This window comes from Squalius cephalus, assembly GCF_949319135.1.
Source record: "Squalius cephalus genome assembly, chromosome: 13".
In the NCBI taxonomy this organism is placed as follows: Eukaryota; Metazoa; Chordata; class Actinopteri; order Cypriniformes; family Leuciscidae; genus Squalius; species Squalius cephalus.
In genome coordinates this window covers 31064627-31084249 of record NC_137134.1, presented here as the reverse complement: position 1 = coordinate 31084249, position 19623 = coordinate 31064627, and the positions used below count along the sequence as shown (strand labels likewise).

Genomic DNA, 19623 nt, shown 5'->3' with positions numbered 1-19623 from the left:
GTAGTGTGTTTATGGTCAGACTTTTCTGGGGGTTTGGGGCTGGTTATGATTGATTGAAATGGCCATAAACAATTACTAAATTAACTGCAAAATATTACGTTGTATATGTATTTCATGAGTTTTGACAATGCATGCTGTGATAATGTGATGTGGCTTAGGGTTAACATACATGACAACGATGTACTAAAAAAACATTGTCAAAATGATCCCTGTTCACATCCTGTTTATTGCACTTTATGGCCAAAACACACGCTTGGTGTTTAGACATGGTAAAGGCATTTGTGAAGAAGTTCGTTTGTATGAAGGAAGGAAGAATTCAGGGTCGGCGTTATTGATCTTGGCACAAATTTTCCACAAGCTTTTTCCTCCCATAGAAAACCATTATAAGAATGCCTAATGTGGCTTAATGCAGATTAGAATGTCTCCTTATTATGTCGAAATAACGAGATATTATGTCGAAATAACGACTTAATATCTCAAAATAACAAGACAAGGTTTCACTTTCTTATCTTTTTTTTTTCAAAATGCGGTTCAGGGCTTAATACACAGCCTGAATATAATTGCTTCCAGAAATTATTTTTGGGGGTGCTATCAGGGTGCTTTAGTATTTCTTGGGGGTGCTGAAGCACCTGCTAACCCTCCCTAGCGCCGCCCAGCTTTGCAAGTATGTCAACTTATTCTACTAATACCCTAATGAGAGTTGACATCTGGATCTTCTTAAAAAGAGTAGACAGTATACTTTCCAATATGAGTAGACAGTATACTTTACAAGAGCGCCATCTAGTCCATTTAACAATTAGTAGATTAGTGTGTTCATATTGCTAATGACTGAGTTACACTGCTAAAATGTTAAAGGTGAAAGTTATTGCTTTTAAAACAAACAATTTCACAATCTACAAATGATTCCGTTAGCTCAGTTACTTCTGATCATCTCAAATCATTTCACAACACTTTTTAATAGCATTCATCACATGAACAATACCTTGCATGTATTTAGATTGTAAGAAATTAGGGTGTATTTAGGTTATATCAGCTATAAAAGACGAGAAAAAAACATGTACAATGTGCTCTTTAAACAAATCTAGAACAAAAAAAAACGAATATCATTTGATCAATAAACACAAATTTATGAAATGAGCTTAAAACACCATTAAGATGATTAATTCCATTAAAAGGCTGCACAGCAGCCAGTATCCGTTATGAAATATATACAAATTTAGTTTCATAAACATATTTGTCCTTTTGTAGCAGCTTCAATCTACAGTGTCTTTCAGTGCAGTTTTTACAGGTTCAGTTCCTAAGATTCAGAGATTGATCAAGGACACAATGCTTATATTTCATGGATCAACCCTTGCAGGATTTGAACCTTGACCTTTCTTTAACCACAAACATACAACGACACAAACAAATAAACCAAAACTTAAAGCATTAGTTTTGACAGTGAACATTTCTAAAACATCATTTTAGAGGTTACCAATCACTGTGTGATTGGTGTTGTCAAGATGCAAATGCAAGGCAAGGCAGTTTTATTCATAGAGCACATTATTGGTACCGACTACTGATATTTTAGTATAGTATCACAACACTATTTCTCCATGAGCGTAAAATAATAAATAGTGCTACTGTGAAATCCCATTAGTCTCAAGTCTCACTGGAAGACAACTCATCAACTCTTCTGTGGAGTCTAAGTCTCATTATCAACATCCATCAGTGCAGTCTCATTATGGGACGTCCCATTATCATCATCCATCTGTGGAGTCTCAGTCCTCTGATTAAGGGGCACTGCTTCTATGACATCATCCTCCTGAAAGACAGAAGCAGATTCACAGAAGGTAAAGCAAATGATCAGGATTGATGATTCAGTCACACAAACACAGAAAAGTTTTCTCTCTGATGTTTGCTGAATGTAAAGACCCCTGTTCTTCATTCTGAAGTAAAACCGCTCAAGAGCAGCGCCCTCTCAGTTATTATTAGTGTTTGTATGTGATGAATTCTGAATAAAACCACACACACAGACATACACCACCTAAGGCCCTGATATACTCACAGAGGGGCAAAACAACTTTTAAATAAAAGATATACTGTTAGTGAACATCCTGAAGCCTTACACACTGCTTAGAGTGATGTTGAGATGACTATGAAAATACATGCAGAATATGAAAATACGTTCCTCACAATAACATAATAAATAAAACAAAAATGACAACAGTTACACTTTAAGATGTTCCTGTCGACAGCGGTGAGAAAACGGCAGTTACGAATGATCTGATCATAGTGAAGTGGAAATGTTTGCACCAGCTCTGCACTCGTCATGTCATGTTTATTATATCGCACTTTATACAAATGTATTGGTTTAAAGCAAGAACTTTAAGTTTTTAAACATGAAAAACAGAGTCAGTGTGTCTTCCAATTAGAGTTATATTTTAAAGCTGTTCATGTTGTATTTGTATGTTGTATTTTCCACTTTAAAGGCGGCAGAGCCACACCTACATATAATGTAATCGACACGGAGAAGCTGGAAAGTTTTCGAACTTCGTTTGGCCTGATTTTATTCAAAATCATGTCATTAAGGCCTTGACAGTTCTCACAGAACTGAATCTGAAGTAAATTCACAGTTTTTTGGAGACAGAAAGATTCAGTGCTCATATTATCTCACCTGATCATGATCATCTCGCTGTGTCCTGTTTCCTGTTTGAACAACAACAAACTCTTACTTTGGTCAATTAGAATAAAAATACATAGCCTACTTTAAAATTTTTTTAAAGATTGCTTTTGTACAATAAAACTTTTAAATTGCATTTTGTACAATCAGCTGTATGTAATACTTGCCTTTTTGTCCTGCTTTCCTTTTCCTAGATTTCCAGTGGAGATAGTAAATCCCAGCAGCAGCTGCAGAAACCAGCAGAAGAACAGCAGCACATATACCTCCAATAGCAGCTGAAGATAAACCTGAATCTGGAACAGCTAAAGACACACAGACATTATTACTAGAGATCACCTGATAATTTCAGTGGAGAGACGTACGATATTGACTTATTTGATCAATAGCTGGCTGATCTGATAAATCTAATGGTGTTTTATAACAACATCAGTTAAAACAGCATCAGCTCTCAACGGGATGTTCACAGGAAAACTGACTGATATTATGCATTGTTCTTTTTCTTATATAATAGACTTCAGAAATGTAAAATTCATAATGCAACATTAAACTCAATGTGGCAATTGTCAGTTTCTTTTAGAGGTCTAAGGATTGACAAGTTTTGCCGAATAATCGGCACTGATAATCGATTGGTGAAAAATTTGGTTATTGACTAAACTCTATATTGATAATGTTTCCGGGTTGCATCCATTGATGGAGCGGCTGAGAAGGACACGCTGTCATTATACACTACTAGACCACTACTAGAGGCAAAAAAATACAACCAAACGGTATGTAAACAGTACACTACAGTGCATATTTTCATATAATTATAAAGTAATGCTGCATTAGTAGAGATAAATTACACTCACCAGTGACAGAAACACTGAAGCTCCTAATGATGCTGAATCTGCTGTTGTTGATCTGTAGTTTATATTCTCCAGAGTCTGTGTTTCTGGTGTTTGTGATGATCAGAGATCCAGTCTGATGATCCAGCTTCAGTCTGTCTCTGAATCTCTCTTTACACTGAACATCTGTACAGATCTTACTCTGATCTCCAGTGATTTCAGCGATAAGAGTGTCCTTAAAATACCATCTAATAAAATAATTTGTGTTTTTTATTACACCAGTGTATAAAGTAACAGATTCTCCCTCCTTCACTGTCTTTCTCTTCATTTTATCTCGTTCTGCAGCAGAAACAGCTGAAACACAAACCATCAGATGCTGAGAATCTTTTTTTAGTGGAAAGACACACAACATTAGAGAACTGTGGATATGAAACATATCAGTCTGAAAAGCAAAGTTTATACTCATTTACAATTACTATTACTTTATAATTAATTACTAAATTAAAAGTAAAAAAAGTATCCAATGAAAAGACTACATGTAGCGAGATACAAATTACTTCAGATCTGATTCAGAACAAGCAAGATGATGATGATGAAGTCAGTGAAGCTTGTATTACAATAGGGATTTCTTACGATTACGTCCACACATGACAGATGGCATATTGCCATTATCATCTTGCAGTACCTTTGTAAAATAACAAATTAAAATGCCATCATGACATTATTATTTAGATAGAAATAATAAAACTATTTAACTGGTGTAGTACAATTTTAATTAAATTATTGTAATACATGGGATATCTTTGCAACCTGCAAATAGTAATTTATATTTAAATCTTAAAACTCCACTTTAACATTAAATGTTTTTGAAGAAATCTATATTTTCAGTACTGCATATGAATTAATATAAAGGTAAAGAGGACAACACCTCTGGATGTCAGCAAAAATATCCCCAAACACGTTGATGATGTAATTTAAATGTATAAGATTTGCTTTTAAGCATAATGACTCACCATATAAAGCAACGCTGAAGGTTTTTTCACTGTCGCTGCTGCCACAGCTGATCTGTAGTGTATAAACTCCAGAGTCTGTGTCTGTGATGTTCATGATGGTCAGAGATCCAGTCTGATGATCCAGCTTCAGTCTGTCTCTGAATCTCTCAGTATCTTCATTACACTGAACATCTGTACAGATCTTACTCTGATCTCTATTAATTTGAGCGATGCGAATGTCATTATAATACCATCTAATTCTGTCTTGTTGGTTTGTTAAAACATCAGTGTGTAGAGTTACTGAATCTTCCTCCATCACTGACACTCTGTCTTCATCAACACCTGACAAACCTGAAGAAGAAATTAACAATACTTTATAATAAGCCAAAACACAGCACTTTCCTGTTGTATTTTTTATGTTTATGGGTACATAAATACAGTGCATCCGGGAAGTATTCACAGCGCTTCACTTCTTCCACATTTTGTTATGTTACAGTCTTATTCCAAACTGTATTAAATTCATTATTTTCCTCAAAATTCTACAAACAATACCCCGTAATGACAACGTGAAAGACGTTTGTTTGAAATCATTGCAAATTTAGTAGACATAAAATACAAAAGAAATCACATGTACATGACGTCTGTGCGAGCAGGTGCGCGGAGGTATACATATGTTGACAGAAAGGTCGGACCAAATCCAATGACTGGAAGAAAATTTTTTGGTCCTGAGACTTCCACATATGTAAATGTTTTAAAATCTAGACCACTTCTATTATTGACTGGTATCAGGATGTGAAGAGTTTCAACCAGTATAACAAAAAATGTTGATGAAAAAAATTGCCTACCCTATTTTTTTAAATGTACAAAACTTCCTTTTAAACCGAATGACTCACCATGAACCGTAACAATGAAGGTCTTTTTAATGATGCTGCTGCTGATGATCTCAAGTAGATAAACTCCAGAGTCTGTGTTTGTGGTGTTTGTGATGGTCAGAGATCCAGTCTGATGATCCAGCTTCAGTCTGTCTCTGAATCTCCCATCAGCATCTTCATAATGATCATCTGTACTGTGATCTCTATTGATTTGAGCAATGCAAATGTCATTAAAATACCATTGTATATCTTCTTCTTGTTTTATTTCAACCCCAGTGTTTAGAGTGACTGAATCTCCCTCCATCACAGACACCGACACTCCATTTGAAACAACACAGAGAAAATCTGAAAAAAAATTAACAGTTCATTATACACAAAACAAAAACTTTTACATATAGTCCACAACAAGTAGAAATAACTTGAATAACAGAACCAGTTCAAAGGTTTGAATACCCAACGTGTCGTTACCTGGATGATCAATGATAAACTAATTTTCTTGCATATTTAAAACCTTTCCAGCAGTGACTGTATAATTTTGAGGTCCAGATTTTCACACTGAGGACGATTGTAGGAATAATGCACAACTATTACAAAAACTGGAACCATTCATTGACACTAAAGAAAGAAACAATGCATAAAGAGCCCTTTTGAAATGTGTGATTGGGGAAAATTGTACTTGTTTCATCTTCTGAGAAACATGCAAATACACATAGCTTATGAAGGGCAGTACCGAATAAAAAAGATCTTTACACATAATAAAATGTTCACACCCCCTGCTCTTAATGCATTGTGTTTCCTTCTTGAGCAACACTGAATTTGTTCACCTTTTTTAATAGTTTGAGACCCTCAGTTGTCCTCAGTGTGTGTACCATGCCGGTTCATGTAGAAACAAAGGTATATTCAGTAAGTTATAATAAACAAAAGCATAATCTAAAGATATTTAAGGGGGTTTCCTGCTGGACCAACAGGGACTTTACTGGTCACTGCACTTACATAGTGTTGGTTTAACTGCTTCTATTTTTCTCCAGGTTATGAATAAGCTTCTGTTCTTTACGGAAGCCCTAAGAGGCCATGTATTATTAGGCCTATGATTTTTCATGTTGTTTTCTCGTGATGATGACTAATTTTTCTCGTGATCTCAAAATAACAAAACCGTTTTCTCCCGATAGGTTACGTCGTGAGAAAACGGTTTTGTTATATTCAGCAAAGCACATTCAAAATTCTTCAAAATTCAGCCAAACCTTCAACAAATCAGTTACAAGGTAGGATTGATGAGTATTAAAGGTGCATTGCGCAACATTTCATGTTAAAAATACCCGTTTTTCTAACCCATACATGCTTAAACAATTGCCTGATGGGCTGAATGAGCCCTTCTCTGATCACTGCGATTGCCTCTATAATCCTGTACAGTAAAATAAATAAGAGGGATTCGGGATGGAATTTTTGACTGGGCGTGACGTCATGCGCGTTCACGCTCACCTGGCTATGTCTGGCAGGTTTGTGTATTCGCTGCCATTCTCAGTATCAGCGAAGACAACTCGAGCAACAAAACTTTAGTCAACTTTCGACAAAAATAGAAGATGGATTCAAAGAGACCGGCTTGTAGTTCATTCCAAACCCCAACGCAAACTCCACGTAAGACAAAGAAAAGAAAACTTTTGTCTAGTGCCACAGGCGTCGGAATAAGACGAGAGTCAACATCGGGAATTTCAACAAATGGAGAGATCTCCGGTCTGCACACACTAGGAAGGGCCCGCGCCATCAGATCACTTGAACGTGGCTGTGTACAAAAGGTAAAAACGATATAAATACTGTTCGTTTGAATCTCCGGTCTGCTCTAGGGCTCAAACGGGATCCTCAGTTGGCTTTTTTCTTGTTAAAATGGTAAGATATCCACAACTTTCCTGCGAGTCTTAATGGGTGTCGCCATGACACTCGATACTTCCTGTTGCCGGTATCTCAGTTCCGGTTTAGCGTAACGCTCAATGAAGCTTGCACACAAGGGATACTCGCGTCGCGGTACAAACGGGTGAAACTGATTACTGACAAGTAGTAATGCTGACAGATAAGCAATGGCTCCTTGTGGCTCAACGTGTACCGTTGTCAGGTGCACAAACAACACGCGAAAACCGAAGGATTTTATGAATGGGAAGTTTCCAACATAAACGGACCTAGATCTACGCAGAAAGAGTGTTTCTTGTAACGCTACATAGAAAAAACTGCAGTACAACTGTATATATTTTTTTAAGTGGTATGTTTATTGTTTTCAATAATGTGAAAATTAATTCGAGAATTAACTTGAATGTGCAGCAATTTGTACAAATAGAGAGTATGTAGGCCTACTATATTTGTTGTTGCCATTAAATAAGAGCATTTAGTTTAATATTTGTTCAAATATTATAATGTAATTTTTTCCATCTATGTTGATTATGAAAAGTGAACACCATGATCATCTTCATCTTTGCAGCAGACACTGACAGAAAACACTAGTTTATTAATAAAAATCAATGCACGCGTGTCACTGGATTTACAAATGCACATCTTGCCTATTTCACGCACACTCGGCACACATATGATGTCGAAATAACGAGATATTGTGTTGAAATAACATTATTAATAATAAATCTTTAATAATATTTGATTGAATGCCGAATGTTGTGCTTGTCCAATTTAATAAAATTAATACTTTAATTGTGATCATTAAAATAATTTAATATTAAATATTAAGTGGCCAATTTTTGCTCATTTATTAAAAGTATTTATATATATAATATATATAGCACCCCCTCAGCACACGTTAAAAAATTATCTGGCGCCGCCCCTGGTTATAATGGCCCACGTATTAAAAATGATTGGGTCTAAATTGGGCTCGGGCTCATAATTACAGTTAATGTGTTGGGCCGGGCTCGGACACAACGGGCTCAGGTAGGGTCGGGCTTGATTTTTTGGGCCCGATCTAAGCTCTACTCCTTATTATCCAAGCAAATTGTTTGGGCTTGTTGAGGCTCTCTGTTAGCGGTATCTTCAGGCTAACGTAAACCGGAAGTTCGTTACCGGCTTGTTCTACGTTGCCATAGCGATCACGGGAAAGGTCAGAGTTCGGGAAAGTCGTGGATAGCCCAGTCTCTAATGTCTGATACAGCAAATCTATGACAACAATGATGTAATAATCTATGAATATTACCTTGAGACATTTGAGTGTACTTTGTTGACCAACTGTGTATGGTATGATTATTATTTTGAGCTTTTACAAAGTAATAAAGTAATAACTTACATTGTTCATGAACGTGTTTCCATAATAATACAAACATAAGTGGATACAATAAACACATAAAACAGTTCAACTTGGAGATAGATGGAAACAAAAAACGAAGTTTTCTACTACCCCCGTTTTCCCCTCACACATAAGTGTGTAATTTACTCAAATACCTTTCCTTTCACATATTTAAAATGACTTGCAGATTTATAACTTTATTACCTCTGAAGACATTATGACTGTAAACAAAAGATTTGTGCGGCTGATGCTCCTTTGGTTATGAACAGCTCGTGCTCGTGCAAGTGTGCGTGTGGTCCATGAGCGTGCACACCTCTGGTTGCAGTTTCGCTTGTCGCCAGAGGGGGCATAGTTCTGCAAAAACTCAGAGATTTGCACAATGCACCTTCAAATTAAAGATTAAATTAGCCTTTAAATATTTTTTCACAAAGAATGTTTTATAAAAAGATAAACCTTGCATATTTAAGCCTTTAAATCACTTTTACAAAAAGAATGTGTCAAAAAAGATAAACATTACAATGATACTGACATTTACAAATGCATATTAGCTTATTTTTTGTTATTAATAGTAAAATTCGGTCCGATTTTACGTTGCCATGCAACCATGCACTGCGCTCTCAGTCTCCACAACGACAAAGAAGTTTTAGAAGCTAATAGATTTCCACCGCCGAAAAACGCTTGCTGTAGCTCTGCCACAAGATTTATTTACGGAGAAGAGAAAAACACCCGTAGTGTTTGTGGTGTACCCCCATCCTTTATGTTGACTGAGCTTTCAATGTTGTTACGGAAAGGGTTAAGTTGATATGTTGGTCCTTGTCTCATGAACTGCGGTGCGCTTGCGGCAAGAGGTGTTTTCATCTCGCTGCGCCTGGAAAAAATGCGCGCTTACCGCGCGCGCGCCTACATTTGAAATAACGAACTTGAGCGCGCAAAAGGTTCATGCTTGCACTCATAATGAAAAGCGCGCTGTTTGCATCCCTAACTGTATTGACAGATGTCTCGCTATATGGCTCTGGGTTTAGGTAGAGACCTTTCTACGTTTGTTGTTTTAAACTGAAAAAAATTAGAAGGAAGTAAAAAAAATTGTTTATTTAATATGTCAACAAAACATATACAAATTCCGTGCGTATAAGAGAATTCCGTTTTCATGTATAAATTCCGTGATTCCGTCCGCGTTTTCCGCATCACGGAAATCATACTGCCCACTACATTGAGATAAAAGGGGTTAATATTTAATATTTTTCGACACGAGTTTTTCTTTCTTTCTCTTTCTTTCTTACTCTTTTTTTTGTTTCTCTTTCTTTTTGTCTTTTGTTCAGTCACGCTTTACCAAACTATCTGGGCCTTTATTTCAAACAGCAAACCTCACATATTCGTACTCCGTTGGGGTTTTTTTTTTTATTATTTGTTTTTTTATCGCTGACATTAAGTAAAGTGAGATTTTAACAAAAACATGTCTTGCCGAGGTCGAGCAAAAAGACGGACAGCGAAATACAAACAATACAGGCTTTTCTGTATAATATAAAGTGATTAGAGTTCATATAAAAATCACTTTCGGTTTCTTCGTTGGCCGGTAGATAATAAGCCTAAATATCTTACCATGGTCGAGTAAACACCAGAGCAATAAGAGCCATCTAAAGAGAAGCTTCATCTTCGCCGCCGCGTTTCCTTAAAACAAAACAAATGGGCTTCTTCTTCTTCTTTCCGTTTCATGGCCGTTCACTCATTAGGATTACCGCCACCTACTGTATCGGCATAGGCTACCTTGAGCACATGTAATGGATCTGAATTGCAGGAGAGAGAAAGAAAAAAAAAAAGAGTAATGGGCTGTTTGACGACAACGTTTTTAATGTTTAACGGCGGTTGGCATCCTTCAATGATGCATCTTTTTTTATTTATTTTTTTTATTCCCAGATCTATAATTATATCCTATCTGTCAGACCTGTGTCCTTTAGGAAGCTAAATAAATGTGTTCTAATGTCATTGATGTTTTTCCCAGTAGTTCCTTAAGTGAATTCCTTTGAACCCCTAATCTTCTTATGTCTTCTTTCATCTTAATCCGTTCCCTCTCATATTTCTGACATTCAAATACCAAGTTCAACAGACTCAATACCAGTGCAAAATCCACACCTTCCCTGCATGTACCAGAACATGTGAACTTTACCCTCATCTCCATCTGACAAATCCGTGTGTGACATTCTAGTACCCCATATATTATGTCGTGCCTTGATTGTGTTTTGAATGATTGCAAACTCTTTAGAACTGCACTAGAGTCAAATTACAACTTAATCTGGTCTAACATCACACCAGCTCCACTGTAAATATGGATAAATGATAAGACAGTCTCTTCTGTACCTAGATCCCCATCTTTGGTACTCCGAATGCAGCCCCAGTTTGTCCAGATTGATTATCCTTAGCCCCATCTGTATAAATATCCAGTACTTTACTCCTCATGCATTAAAAAATACTTCACATAAATCCACCTCCTTTCAACTCTTTAAGTGCCTATTTAATATCTGCAGGTCCACATTTGGCTGCACAAGAATCCAAGGTGGTCTGACTGGTGTGGTGGTCTTTCTACAAAATATAGCTACCGGATATTTCTTCCCCAATTCTCACCCATAGAGCGCCCATATAGGAAAACCCTCAAACAGTTAAAGGCTATCTAAATAGCTATAGTATAACTTAGCATTTTATTATTTTGGTTATGGACATCTGGATGAATTTAAACATCAAGCTGTCACAGACACAAACGAGTATAAGATCACTGCATAACTCCATTAGTTAGTAATGTTGACAGTCAAAGTTAGATATTCACCATAACATGTGTAGTTCATTAAACCATGTAGTCCAGGAAGAAGCGAGAAAGAGGAGCATCTCAAAGTGCAACAGTCTCTTTAATCTTTATCCTGCTAGCACCTGCTGGTAGATGTTGTAACTACATGCTCTCAGCAATCTTCTATCATTGAAATCAAGCTTTAGAAATATTATTCTGGGGGGAAAATACTTGCATTTTTGTGTAAAAAAAAAAAAAAAAAAAAAAAAAAAAACATTTCAAAACAAAACTTACATACAATACCAGTCCCAGTCATATACAAGCCAGGAAAAGGTTTAGTGTCTGGTATACACTAGTTATCGACAGCTAAACCCAAGCACAAAAACATCACAGAAACTCTTCGAAATTGCCAACATAATACTAAACATTAAAAAGTCTTTAACTTTACTGAAAAGTGCGTAAAATAACAACTGCTTTTAACATTTACTCTCCTAATGAATCTAGTTCAGCAAGCTTTGCTTGATACTGCACTGTCCTGTTATGCCAACGCAAATGATTCCTGTAGTCACATCTTACATATTTAAGAGGATGAACATAATGAAATGAATCTGTGACAAAATGTTCTCATTTAGTGTAGTGTAATTGATCAAGCAGCAAAAATCCTTAGTTAGCTGTTAATCTTTATTTTATAAATGCATGATGGGTAAGAATTCAAATTGGCCGGATGAAGAATGCCGAACTGTTTCTCTTCTTTCCCTGCTTTTAGTTTTGATGCATTGATTCAGTACTTTATTACTCTGTGAAGCAGGTTTATCAGGAGGAAGTCAGACTGTGAGGTTCAGCAGGACAGGAACAAGCTCTTACAAACTGAACACAGATGAAACAAATGGCCTCTGTCGTGCAAAAGCTTTTTGTCCATCCAACAGATCAAACCACGTTTCTGAAGAAAACCGACCGCAGCGGTTTCAGTTTGACTCAACAGATGAGCTGCAAGAGTCACACCTCAATGAGACTGGCAATGAGAGATGGTCACATGGTTATAACTGTTTTTTTTTCTTTCATATTATACACAATAATTGATTATTCAATTGAACTATAAAACCATTTGAAGTTCTTAATCCAAGGAGATTCACACAACGTTCTCCTTTTATGTAGTCTATTTAAAATATTCAACTACATTATCAATGTTAAATGAGAAAAAAAGAGATGTTTCCAGTGTTAAAACAGTTAGGCCTGGTTTCACAGACAGGGTTTAGATGAGCCACGATTAGCCCTTAGTTCAATTAAGACATTTAGCTTTTATAAACGTGGCTTATAAAAAAACATGAGTGTGCGTCTTGAGACAAAACAATATTTTAAGATATGCCAGTGCAAGTTGCTTTCAGTTAAAACGGCTCAAACATGCATTTTAGTCTGGGACTAGACTTAAGCCTTGTCTGTGAAACCAGATTTTAAAACCATAATTAGAGCTAGACATTTTTTTTATGTAACTAGAGGCTGTATAACATGCGTTCAGGTTTTGTATGAAGGAGGGTCAGACTCGTTGTGGGAGGATTCACACAGATGAGTGTTTTCAGCGGAAAGTTTTATTAGATCAGACGAAAGAAAATGTTGCACATGTTTGTTTTGTACTTTTTGTGCTGGTGCCGTCTGACTGGTAAGTTATAAAAGCATTTCAGGCTTTTAGACTTAATATTTCAGAACAGTGTATACCGCACATTCGCCGTTGTCTTTGTTTGTCAGAGAATTTTAAAATTGTGATTTACAGGCCTTACAAATCTATAAAATTTTTAAAAGTCAGGGTAAATAATGGATATTTGAATAAACTCAGTGGGGCTCAGAAAGCACTTTTCAAAACTCAGGGCTTTTTTGTGTTTTTCAAAGATTGTTCCTGAACATACATAGCCATCTCTATAAAATATATAAAAAAACTTTAGTATAGTAATAATGAACAACAACAGAAGTAAAATATATTAGGCCTGTTGGTCTTTACGGACATCTTTAATATTTCTTTGAGCCAGGCTGTTGTACCTACATGCTTTAAAACTAGGCTACTACAATAATACCAATTCCAAAGAAATCAACCCCATCTGTTTTTAACGACTATCGCCCAGTCGCACTGACTCGTATTGTCATGAAGTGCTTTGAACGGATAGTCATGCAACATATCAAACACATTATTCCCCCTTCCCTGGATCCTTTCCAGTTCGCATATCGGGCCAACCGATCCGTCGATGAGGCAGTTTCTACTGCTCTTCATTCAGCCCTCTCTCACTTGGAAACAAAGAACTCTTATGTGAGAATGCTTTTTATAGATTTTAGCTCAGCTTTTGATACCATCCTTCCACAGCAGTTAATACAGAAACTGGACCAGCTTGGCCTAAACAACTCTCTGTGCAACTGGTTGTTTGACTTTCTTACTGGAAGACCACAGGCAGTTCGGGTTGGTAAAAACACATCTAGCACCATCATATTGAACACAGGGGCTCCCCAGGGATGTGTTCTTAGCCCCCTGCTTTTTACTCTGCTAACCCATGACTGTTCACCAATGTATAGCACAAATCGTTTTATTAAGTTTACGGATGATACAACTGTGGTGGGTCTCATCAACAACAATGATGAGACAAACTACAGAAATGAAGTGTGCCAATTGGCCAGGTGGTGCAGAGAAAACAATCTCTGTTTAAACATAGAAAAAACAAAGGAGATTGTTGTGGACTTTCGGAGAGCTCATACCCAGCACCCTTCTTTGACCATCAATGGTGCTGCTGTGGAGAGAGTAAGCAGCACCAAGTTCCTGGGTGTGCACATAACAGAGGACCTCTCCTGGTCTACTAAAACCGCATCACTGGCTAAGAAGGCCCAACAGCGCCTTTATTTCCTGCGCAAACTGAAGAAAGCTAGAGCCCCGGCACCCATCATGTGCTCTTTTTATCGTGGTACCATTGAGAGCGTCCTGACATGCTGCATCACTGTGTGGTTTGGTAATTCCACCACTCACAACCAGAAAATGCTGCAGCGTATAGTGAATGCAGCCGGAAAAATTGTAGGTGCTACATTGCTTCCCCTCAATGATATTTATAACTCCCAATTAACCAAAAAAGCACTCAGCATAGTGGGTGATCCCACCCACCCCTCACACGACTTTTTTAGACTTTTGCCATCTGGGAGGAGGTTTCGGAGCCTGCAGGCCCGAACCACTAGACTGACAAAAAGTTTTATCCACCAGGCCGTCAGGAAATTGAACTCTCTTCCTCCTGCCTTTTTTAGTACTTCCCTCTCTGCACTGAACTTTGACTCTTTGTCATAATAGCAATGGATATGCACACATGTATATACATACGCATACAAACATGCACACTCACATAGATACATACATACGAACACAATGCACTAGACACTTTAAAAATTGCTGCTATTATACTTATAACTTATTGAAATGATCATGTGCCGAATGTTTGTATTGTGATTTTATATATAATTTTTTTAAATAATTGTCTAGTGTTGTGTTTGGGGATTCAACTTGACTTGAACTTGAAAAAGCAGTTAAATGAATCCTTGAGTCCGTGTCACCAGTTGGACATACAGTAAAATGACTGTGTGTAAGATCTATGCCGGCTCAGCTTCTTCCAGCCTTTCAATAAAAATGGATCCCTGTTGCACCAAATAAAACTATGACCATGTGCAACTACAGCCAGCACAGATGATTCACAATGGTTAAAAACTTTGCTATTAATAAAGAACTTCATTGTTCATGTCATCATAACAAGTGAAGACACTGCACCATCTGATTTCAATAAATGTTACAGAACAAGGTTTTTATTTCTGATCTCTTTGTACATTACAACGCAAACGTCCGAAGAATGTATGGTTATTTATTTAAATTTGGGAATTGTCCCTGTTTATTAAAAGTAAAAGAGCTACATATAAGCCTTCTGCAAATGTCAAAGTGCTCTTTCTCAAAGGTATATGCACATACAGCTTAATTCACTTTGAAGCCTAAGGAATTAGTAATTATGTTATGTGTCAGATAATGTTGCTTTATTGATAATGTTGCTTTTTTTTTACAGTTATTTTAAATTATTCACAGGCTAAATATCGTTTGCAGTGAATGGACTTAAAGACGTGAAAAATTATTTCCAATCAAACTGTCCATCCGAGCAATGATACAGTTTCTGCTAATAATCCCAGATAAATTAATATTTAATATTTCCTACATTATTAAACATTACATTACATTGCATACAAACATTAAACTATACATTATAATGGTTTCTGTGTTATAAATGTTGTTATGTCAGTCGGCAGTGTGAGCTAATGCACATCTCAATTATCCTGCGCAAATTAACCGTAAACATTACAGTTGACGTCTGCAGTAACAATTAATTCACTGACAGGAAAGTAATCTTGTCTGAACAAGTCATGACTTTTAACTTTACACTTTTGACTGTAAGATTTAGTCTCAGATGTGTGATACTCCTAGATGGTGCAACAGGCTTTAATTCCACACAGGACTTTAGGTGTATTTTACATCCAGTAGTCTTACAACTCAGTGTACGCCCAGCTGGTGCAACCGACCTCTGGTCTGTAAACCATCAGAAGAAACCTTAATCTGATCCTGTTCATGTTCTCCAGGAGTGTTTGCTGCTGAAACAAATGAAATACAGTCAGTGTCAGTGATGGAAGGAGATTCTGTCACTCTAAACTCTGATCTTACTGAAATAATGGATGAAGATCTGATTCTGTGGAGGTTTGGAGATGAAAACACTTTAATAGCTGAAGTCAATGTACTGGACGACAGCATGACTGTATATGATGATGTTCTTGATGGGAGATTCAGAGACAGACTGAAGCTGGACGATCAAACTGGATCTCTGACCATCACAAACATCAAAACTGAACATACTGGAGTTTATACACTAGAGATGAGCAGTGTGATCAAGAGTTTCAGTCTCTCAGTCTATGGTGAGCCAAATCATTTTTACACTTATTTTTTACTTTCCTTTTAAGCCTATTGAATACTTTCATTTTGAGCAGTCTATTGTTTATGAATGAGATCACAGACTCTCTCTCAGCACATTACAACACTGTGAAAAAGTATGATTTATTCTGATTTATTCTAATCTTTCTCAGCTCGTCTGCCTGTTCCTGTCATCATCAGAAACTCTTCACACTGTTCTTCATCATCATCAAATTGTTCATTGGTGTGTTCATCAGTGTTGAATGTGTGTGATGCGACTCTCTCCTGGTACGCAGGAATCAGTGTATTGTCCAGCATCAGTGTGTGTGATCTCAGCATCAGTCTCTCTCTACCTCTGGAGGTGGAATATCAGGATAAAAACACCTACAGCTGTGTGCTGAACAATCCCATCAGCAACCAGACCACACATCTGGACATCAACACACTCTGTCACACATGTGCAGGTATGATGATATTAATGTTGATTTACTCTCAGTTATATAGTACTAATATTCCATAATGTTCGCTGTAGATCAGACGGACAGATTCACTCACACTAATGGCTCATTTTGTCCATTACAGATCAAGGCCTACCTTTATTGTACATAGTGTTGATCTCTTCTGCTGCTGCTGGATCTCTGATGATTATTGTTATAGTCGTGATCTTCTGCATCTGCAAGAAATGTAGAAAAACAGGTCAGAGGAGCAAGCAATTCATCTGTGCACATCTTTATCTTTTTAAGACAGACATTTCTATATAATTATAACAACTGTCCTAACATGTATTTCATAACTCTTACTGCAGTTGAGACCCAGGAGGAAGACAGAACTGATTCAGCATTGAGTAAACCAACAACACAACAAAAGGTAAGAAGTAGTTGCAGTCTTAGTGTGATTGAAGTTTGATGATTGAAGTTTGCAGCATCAGACGGTTATGTTTGTGGTTTAACTCATTACCTTAAACAAAAAAAAAAAAAAAACATTAGTTTTTTCAAAACATTTTTTGAAAACAATTTCTATTTCTATTTTTGCTCATTATGTGATCTGTGGCCTAAATGATCTTTTGTTTAAAATCATATGTAATGTGATTTGCTATTTTTAAATAACCCATAAAAAAAATCAGCTTTTATACCATTTAGATTGTCTTTGAGGTTAGATGCAGCTTTAGCAGCCATTGGTTTCTTTGTAGATGTGATGCAACAAGTGTCAGTGCTTTAGTGTGAAAGACAGTCATTCTCAGCACAGGCTGTCATGACAAACCTGCAAAACTGTTTGATGATTTAACGTTTGAAAAGTCATGATTGATGTCATTTCCTCTTGTTGCTTCATGTTAGCATCTGTTCTGTACAGTTTTTCAAAAAAAAAAATACACTAGATGTCGTCTTGGCTACGGTTTCGTTCCAATGAACTGCAGCAGCGAAGGCGACATCTATGTATACATCTATACCCGCCCGCACCGTCAGATCATTTGGACGTGTGCTGTTTTCAAGAGATAACAACGCTATAAATACTGTTCGTTTTCTCACACAAACCACTCGTTTCGTGTCTTAGGCCATCAATGTGTACTTATGATGGGGAATTGTTTCATTTGGACTCTGTGCTTGGGGTTTGAGACAGTGACCACAGACCTGCATTATATGACTGACAGACAAGAACGGTTTGACCTAAAAATATCAAAATTGAAACTACTGCGGAAACAAAGACACCTACATCTTGGATGCCCTTGAGGTAAGCTAAAACATATCAGAAATTTATTTCAAAGTGAACTATCCCTTTAACAGGTGAAACTAATATATTATATAGACTCATTACATGCAAAGTGAGATATTTCAAGCCTTTATTTGTTATAATTTTGATGATTATGGCTTACAGCTTATGAAACCCACAAAATCAAAATCCCAGAAAATGAGAATATTACATGAAATCACACAGTAATTACACAGTGATACCATGGTCATTGAACCAGGTTTTGGTTATTTTGGCAGTGTGGGCAGGTCCAAATCCTGCTGGAAAATGAAGTCAGCATCTCCATGGCGCTTGTCTGCTGAAGGAAGCATGAAGTGCTCTGGAAATGTCCTGGTAGACGGCTGTGTTGAGTGGACAGCACAGTGGACCAACACCAGCCGATGACACGGCTCCCCAAACCAACACAGACTGTGGAAACTTCACACTGGACTTCAAGCATCTTGGATTGTGTGCCTCTCCATTCTTCCTCCAGACTCTGGAACCTTGGTTTCCAAATGAGATGCAAAATTTGCTCTCATCAGAAAAGAGGACTTTGGTCCACTGTGCTTTATTAAATCCAGAGTCAACGCAGCCGTCGACCAGGACATTTAGGTTCCTAAGGTACAGACAGGCAGGGTATACACTCACACACAAGTATTCAATGACAACTACAGACAAAGACTAACTGAACTGAAGGGAACTAAGTAAATACTAACACTGATGAACAGAAAGAGGCGAGACAGATGATGATTAGGTGATTTAACTGAACTGATAACGACAGGCGGGAAAACTTAACTAGACAGACATGTGAATAATGACAACAGAGGAACAACACATAACAAGCCGTTATGCCAAGCCTATAACAAGCCAACGACACATAAGTCGTTGTTAAAACCCCATTTATTAGATGTAGTATGGGGGGCAGTCTGAAGTGGCTTGGCCTTTTGTGTGAAAGGGATATAGTATGTAGCTGTCTCCTGTCTTATGTTTACATTATATTGCTTGTTTATATGTAATTTTTAATTAAGTGTTTTATTCTACTGTCTGTGAAGCACCTTGGGCAACGTCTGTTGTATTATGTGTGCTATATAAATAATTAAAAAAAACATAAAAAAAAAAAAAAACAAGCGTGACAACATTTGCCATTTTTGTAGCTGCTTTAATTCACAATTCACAATACACAATGTCTTTCAGTGCAGTTTTTACAGGTTCACTTCCTGAGATTCAGAGTCAAGGACACAATGGTGATATTTCATGGATCAACTCTTGCTGGATTTGAACTGCCTTTTTTAACCACAAAACTTTAACCAGACATTCAAGCATCAGTGTGGAGTGTAAAATGTATTTTTCCCGGTAAAAACACCAGTTTAGAGTTAACAAAGCTGATAGAACAAGGGAGGTTTGTTGGTTAAATGAGCTGTTCAGCATCAAAACAAGGGATATGGGTAAATCCCAAAATAAGGGATCCATTAGCTCTCGAGGAACCACCATAGTGGCAAGTTCGTATTACTACCTAGTGTAGCGAAGATGCCATTGCT

The 19623-nt window shown here is 37.0% G+C and overlaps 1 protein-coding gene and 1 long non-coding RNA gene across 2 annotated transcripts in view; one reads left to right on the top strand and one right to left on the bottom strand.

Annotated features, from left to right (window-relative positions):
- The window catches only part of LOC307169921 (uncharacterized protein), a 181525-nt gene extending 171207 nt beyond the window's left edge, over positions 1 to 10318 (bottom strand). The window contains exons 1-3 of the mRNA XM_079890791.1: positions 10224 to 10318; positions 5372 to 5695; positions 4500 to 4829 (exon numbers count right to left, since the gene is read on the bottom strand). Of these exons, the coding sequence (XP_079746917.1) occupies positions 4500 to 4829; positions 5372 to 5695; positions 10224 to 10275 (706 nt within the window). The 5' untranslated portion in view covers positions 10276 to 10318. The remainder of the gene's footprint in view (positions 1 to 4499; positions 4830 to 5371; positions 5696 to 10223) is intronic.
- The window catches only part of LOC307169983, a 553579-nt gene that overhangs the window by 400973 nt on the left and 132983 nt on the right, over positions 1 to 19623 (top strand). The window lies entirely within an intron of this gene.